This window comes from Narcine bancroftii, chromosome 9 (assembly GCF_036971445.1).
Source record: "Narcine bancroftii isolate sNarBan1 chromosome 9, sNarBan1.hap1, whole genome shotgun sequence".
Lineage (NCBI taxonomy): Eukaryota > Metazoa > Chordata > Chondrichthyes > Torpediniformes > Narcinidae > Narcine > Narcine bancroftii.
In genome coordinates, this window is record NC_091477.1 from 4,897,724 (window position 1) to 4,905,008 (window position 7,285).

At 38.4% G+C, this 7,285-nt stretch overlaps 1 protein-coding gene across 1 annotated transcript; it reads left to right on the forward strand.

The window, feature by feature from the left end:
• Positions 1–392: 392 nt before the first annotated feature.
• Positions 393–4,117, forward strand: LOC138743148 (protocadherin alpha-C2-like). The gene has a single exon (XM_069898043.1). The coding sequence runs from the start codon at positions 532–534 to the stop codon at positions 2,929–2,931; it is 2,400 nt and encodes a 799-aa protein (XP_069754144.1). The 5' UTR covers positions 393–531; the 3' UTR covers positions 2,932–4,117.
• The last annotated feature ends 3,168 nt before the right edge of the window (positions 4,118–7,285 follow it).

The window sequence follows — 7,285 nt, forward strand, 5'->3', positions numbered from 1 at the left end:
TGCACATGGTGTTGTTTAGGAGCAAATGACTAGGTAAGCGTCAGTTGGAATTGTTGAATCTTTTTTGAAAGTATTTCTTTTTATAGATCTTTACAATTTTTTTCCCAAGCGATCGGTAGACTTTTCAATCAATCAGTGAGTAATAACGGACATACATAGTTTTCGAATTATGCGCTTTTCAGAAATGTATTTCAAAATCGGACGTAATTTTTCATTGAGCATTTTGGAATATTTGTGAAGTAAAATGTAAACGAGCATGCTTTAAGACAAGCACTGTGCGGTCGTTGCTGCCTCCCATTGTGGCGTTCTCTACCAATAAGAAACGATGACGTCGCAAGGGATCTACCCACACCATAATTATCAAACACAGTCCAGAATCTCCGACAAAGAGACGATGTGACTGGGCTAACAACATGAGACAAGCGAAGTCCTGTTTGTTTGATGAGTTGATTTACACCCTTGGTCGGGTCGAACGAGGTAAACGAATCGAGTGCTTCTGAATAGGATGCAGATACATTGTATATTCAAGCAATGGCGAATGCGCATTGCACCGAAGCATATTTGTTATATTCAATTTTTCTCGCCAGCTTGGTTCTTGGACAAATAAATTACTCCATTCCCGAGGAATCGGAAATCGGATCCTTTACCGGAAACATTGCTGAAGATTTGGGGATAAAGCTTCGTGAACTATCCGACCGAAGGCCGCAACTGCTCCAACGTGAGACGAATCATTATTTCGAGTTCAATATGCAAAACGGAATTCTATTTGTCAGCAAAAGAATCGACAGGGAAATGCTTTGCTTGGAGGTCTCTATCTGTTCTATATCGTTAGATATTGTGCTGGAAAACCCATATGAAATATTTCCCCTTGAAGTGGAGATATTAGATATAAATGACAACTCACCGATTTTCCCAACCGACGTTATTTCTTTGCAGCTCCCTGAAATACTTGCTCCGGGAGTCCGCTTCCCTCTCGAGAGCGCGCATGACCGAGATGTTGGTTCATACTCCATCGCCAGTTACCATCTTAGTCATAATGAATTTTTCAGCCTTCAAATTCAGGAAAGAAAAGATGGAAGAAAAATCGCTGAACTGCTTTTGGAGAAATCCTTAGACCGCGAAAAGAATCCGTCTTTTGAATTAATATTGACGGCTGAAGATGGTGGGATCCCATCAAATTCCGGTACGAGTAAGATTTTTATTACTGTTACAGACATAAATGATAACGCACCTGTTTTCGATCAAGACATTTATAAGTTAAGCGTGTTAGAAAATGCACGACTTGGTATGTTACTGATCACATTAAACGCTATTGATTTAGACGAAGGCCCAAACGCCGAGTTTAAATATTCCTTCAGTAATTATGCCTCTCAAAAGGTACGGGAGCTATTCCATTTGGATGCTAAAACAGGAGAGGTCAAAGTTCAAGGTTTACTAGATTTTGAAACTGCACACGATTATGAGCTTGATGTCCAGGCTATGGACAACCTTCCAAATGTGGGACATGCAAAGGTTCTGGTGAGCATAGTTGACGTGAATGATAATGCTCCCGACATTAAGCTGGCGTCAGTAATGAAATCGATTCCAGAAGATGCAGCAGAAGGTATTGTCGTTGCTATTTTCGGAGTAACTGACAGGGATTCTGGAGAAAATGGGCTCGTTCGCTGTCAGATTCCTATGGATATGCCATTTAAGCTGGAAACGACTTTTTCTAATCATTATAAGATAACGACCAGCAAGAAACTTGATCGCGAAACAATTTCACAGTACAACATATCCATTTCGGCATACGATGCTGGAATGCCCTCTCTCACTACAATTGAAACGATCACCGTTTCAGTTTCGGACGTAAATGACAACATTCCGCAGTTTGCCCAGTCCACGTATGATGTATATCTGATGGAGAACAATGCCCCAGGCGGATCTGTTTTCTCTGTTTCCGCGTTGGATCCTGACTTAGAAAAGAATGGGGATGTCACCTACTCTATTTTGGATAACATGCCGCAAAACCAGCTTCAGCCATCTTATTTTGCAATTAACTCGAAAAGCGGCAACATATTTGCTCTGCGTTCCTTTGACTATGAACAATTGAAGAAGTTCCGCTTCACAATTTTAGCTCAGGATGCCGGGTCCCCGTCGCTAAGCACCACTGCTGTTGTGAGGATTATTATTTTGGATCAAAATGACAACCCACCATTCATAATATCTCCGTCTACGTGGAACAGTTCAGCGTCATTCGCAATGGTGCCGCGTTCAATACCCCCCAGCTACTTAGTCGCCAAGGTTATTGCAAATGACGAAGACTCCGGGCAAAACGCACGACTTTCCTTTGAGATTATTGATGCCTCCGATATCAATCTTTTCACCGTGGGGCAACACACTGGGGAAATCAGAACTACTCGGACTTTAACGAAAGACGACTCTGCAACACAAAAATTGGTGGTCCTGGTAAAAGATAATGGTCAACCAAGTCTCTCAAGTACAGTTACAATCCATGTCTCATTCACAGAGAACGGCACAGGAAATCCATCAGAGCGTTCAGAAAATCAGAAAAATGTGGACTATTACCCAGATCTTAATATATATTTAATTTTAATTTTTGGATCAACTAGCCTCATATTTCTCCTTATAATCATCTTATTGGTTGTCATAAAGTGCAAGCAAGATAGAAGCAGGAATATTTACCATAGATCGTCAACTTATTGTTGTTGTAAACGAAGTAATTCCAATCCCGTCCTTCATAGAAGACCTGTCATAAATGAGTCCCAAAATTATTATGCAGGTGGCCAGATGTTGGCTAAATCAGACCCTTATCATTATACTGTTCGATTATCGCCGGCTTCATCCAAGAGCGATTTTCTATTTCTGTCGAATTGCCAGCCAACACTAACGTTGAATGATATTAGCACTGACAACTCAGTTGGCAAATAGAAAGCTGGCATTAAATTTGACTCTGTGATCGATATGTGAATTTGTGAGCTGATAAAATGCATAAAATCATTCATTGGATTATTTTGTATATTGCAAATTTTAGTTTTACGTGGAAGGCATAGCTTTCCATCCTAATTAATAACTATTCTTTCTTGACATCTCGCTTGCTTCTTGCTTCTTTGATATTAGGATTTGAAAGCTTAATTTTTATGGTAGCGTTTATCATAGTTAGTTACGGAATGAACGTTTTTCACGTGTGAACTCAGAGACCAATATATTCTAGATGACCTAACAAAGAAAGTTTGGAAAACCCACCTCCGAGAGTTTGGGGGAGTTAGTAAAGACTGAAAAATCTGTCATGTGAAAACTTAGATAAGATATGAGTAAATTTTCCCTGAACCAGATCAACGTTATCATGGATGACACTTGACATGAAATTGCTCCTCTCTCTCCTCCTAACTCGTAATGAGAAATTGTATCTAGAAATCTATCTTTATCCGTAGCTATGCGTGGTAGTGAACGTCCGAGATCCCCATTCTACTGTTGAAAATATTTCTCCCCATTGTTGTCTGAGTCGAGCCATTTCTCACAACGGAAGGTTTGGTTTGTGCTTTCCGAGTAAATAACGCCAAACAATATTTAAATATATCTGTAGCGATGCTATGTTCACATGCTTTGAATTTAAGTAATCTATTCTGCTAAATTGAGTGTCAGTGGCCAACCCATTTTAAATTATGGTAATTAATGGAATAATTAATTGAATAATGAGGCCCTAGTTATAACAGGCTAGAATGGTTCAGCTAAGAGAACCTAATTCGACATAGAGAGACCACCTCAGAACCATGAGCTATGAAATGGAATTAGCCAGTCTAAGTTTGCAGAGGCCCTAGTTATAACAGGCTAGAATGGTTCAGCTAAGAGAACCTAATTCGACATAGAGAGACCACCTCTGAACCATGAGCTATGAAATGGAATTAGCCAATCTAAGTTTGCTCAGTGTGGATGGGATTGGTACTGCAGCAAATCTGGACATGTATAATGCTGTTTGTAAAATACTTATTTTAAAGTATAAGGAAGAGTATACGTTTTACTTTGCCTTACAATACTATTTGCTATTCCAAGTAAAGAAACGTTGTGTGCAGAGGAATGTTAATTGAAGTTGAAAATAAAATCCTGAGGAGGTAAACATGTTTGAGTAATTTTTCGCTCGTGTGCACAAGTCAAAACATTTCTTAGGATCTAACTAATTACTGGGATGTGTGTCTGCTGGATGAGATGAGGGTTTCTTCTTGGGTCAGTTTAAAAAGATGCGACAACAATAAAAGTAAACCTGTTTAGCTGTGGCAAGAAGTGACGTTCATTGGAAACTAAAATTGAAATTTTGCATCGACAGGAAGAGAAAGGAAATTGGCAGAATCTATGGCAGCAGAATGTTAGAAATGGGCATTTTAATCAGAAAAATTGTGGGGAAAGAGCCAATGGTGTATTTAAGAAGTATTCGAATGGAAGAATATGATCAATTAGACTGCAATGTCAGAAGTAAACAAAACTTTATTCTCTCTCATAATAGATATTTTATTGAACCACATGTCTACATTCAACTGAATATCTCTAGTCTGACTGTTAAGGCAGTGTTGAGGAAGCATTCAACGCCTTTGCACGATTTTAAAAATAACATCAGCAGATTTGGAAGCACTGTTTCAAAATAGACGGGAAATAAATCGAAATGCATAAAAGCAGCATCTTGGTGCAATGAGGCTAAAGGTTGAGATACAAACATGCCGATATTGTGCCTTTCCTTTCCACAATGGTCCCAATTGGTTAAAGGAAGCGTGACATCACATTGGAGTGGGAAGACAAGGAGATCAACCAGGATATTGCATGGACTGGAGAATTTCTGCAATAAATTTAAATTAATTGCTTGTTTTCAGCAGATTCCTGAATAAAAATGATATGAGAAGAAGGGACGTATGGGAGCATGAAAGTAACATAGACCTATGAGGTAAAGTGAGGGACTACAAGGGAGAGTTAACAGTAATAGGACATATGAATATTGATATCGCCTGATGGAGACTGTTGAGAAGAATTATAATGTATTGTTCCTCCAAGGTGTAGGTGGGCTCAAATTGGAAATGGAATTGGAACAGACATATCAGTGTATTAATGATACGTGGAATTGAATTGGTTTTCCATGGGAATATTCTGGGGATTATTCATATTTTCTCATTTATTTCTGACAATTGATTTATTTTCTGTCTTTCAGAGAAGAATATTGGAAAGTATTTGTTTAATTCGTCTTTATTTTCCATATTTACCATTATGAATTCCCTGTGTCTTGCTGAAAGCGAAGATACTTTGCCCTTCAGCTAAGCCAAATATTACTTCAAAACCTAACTCTGCCATTTCTAGGAAAGGAAATCATGGCTTACAATAAAGGTGAGTAGGTGTGGACGGAGGTAATGAAGGCGTGGGCCCAATCAGTGGTATTTTCCAGTGAGACTGATAAATATGCAGTAATTAGAATAAGAAAAAAAACATAATAATCGTTTTCCAAAGTCTCACTATCTAATTCCCTAACGCTACCTCAATCATTATTTTGTACACACAATTGGACACGGAGGCAGCCTGCTTCCTTAGGTTTCTCATCTGTTTATTCTTAGATTTACTTTATGTTCTAACATGATTTCATTGCACGATCACTGATCATTTCGGTCATTTCGTGCGAAATCTTACCATATTTACTATGTTTGTTTGGTAGAACTGTATTTTATATTTTCTTATTATCGCAAAGAATATCTATCTATCTATCTATCTATCTATCTATCTATCTATCTATCTATCTATCTATCTATCTATCTATCTATCTATCTATCTATCTATCTATCTATCTATCTATCTATCTATCTATCTATCTATCTATCTATTCATCCATGAATCCATCCATCCATCCTTCTATCCAAACATCCATCCATCTAGCCATTCAACCATCAATATAATCATCCGTCCACCCACCCATCCATCCATCCATCTGCCCATCCATTAATCCACCCATCCACAGAACCACAATCTCTCTATCTCTCTCACAATCTACGCATCCATCTACCTATCTATTAATTGTCCGTCTATGCATCTACAGATATGCATATATATATATATGTATATATATAATGTGTGTGTGTGTGTGTGTGTGTGGGGGGGGTGTGTGTGCGTGTGTGTGTGTGGGGAGGTGTGTATGTGTGTGTGTGTATGTGTGTGTGTGGGCGGAGGTGTGTATGTGTGCGTGTGTGTGTAAATATTTGCAGATAAAATAATTGTTATTTCTTTACATATCAAACATTACTTCAGTATGTTTCCTAAGACATAATATTTAATGTAATTTTCCAATCAACCATAGCAAATCCAAGCTTCGTATCCTGATTATTTGTTCCTCAGTTTCTATAGCAACATCACAATACGGCAGTATTTTAGGACTTTTCTCCTGTTAACTCAATCAAATATGAAGAAGTTTAGGACAACCAATGCGAATACAACACAATTTTATTAGCTTTGCAAAGTAGGTTCTCCGTTACATGAGAAGACCTGTTATAACCTGTTGTAACCTTCAGGAAAGCCAACAAGCGTCATTCTATGGAACAGAACATATCTAAACAATAGGTAAGGAAAGAAAACTACATTTGCTGGAACGTCCTATTCTTACTCTTCTCTCACCCAACCCCGTGCGCTCTCTCCATCTCTCCTTACCTCCCTCCATCAGCCTCTCTCTCTCTCTCCCTCCCTCCATCACCCACCCTCTCTCTCTCCCTCCCCCTCACTCTCTCTCTCTCTCTCTCTCTCTCTCCCTCTCTCTCTTTCTCTCTCTCTCTCTCTCTCTCTCGCTCTTCTCTCTCTCTATGATGTTTGGTGATGACGCTGTTGAAATTTACACATATGCTTGTTATAAGTTTTCTGGCACAAAGAGATCAAAGGCACAATAGAGTACACGATAGATTCAAATTCAAAAAGGAAAATTCCAATAATCAGCAGGTCAGAATTCATTTGTTTTGAAGCACATAAAATTATACCTTCTCTAAGAATTCGTGGCGAAATTTAAAAAGAGTGAGATACACAATAAATTTTACACTATTGCAATTGCAGGAAGTCCAGGCGAATGTCATTAGATTAGAATGTTTTGTGTTGAGATGGACATTAGAAGAGATTTGTGATGAACAACATATCTTTCGTGTTTTGTACTACATCTTCTGTGCTGAAATTATCTTTTATCCATTACTTCAGTTCTGTTGTCTCTGTTTCAATAGAACTATGGGACTTTTAGTTCATGATGTGTGATTTAACTTTCGAGCATAGAACATTAGAG

What these genes read in the sequence shown, in the direction of transcription:
- LOC138743148 (XM_069898043.1), top strand. Translation starts at nt 532, where the DNA reads ATGGCGAATGCGCATTGCACCGAAGCATATTTGTTATATTCAATTTTT.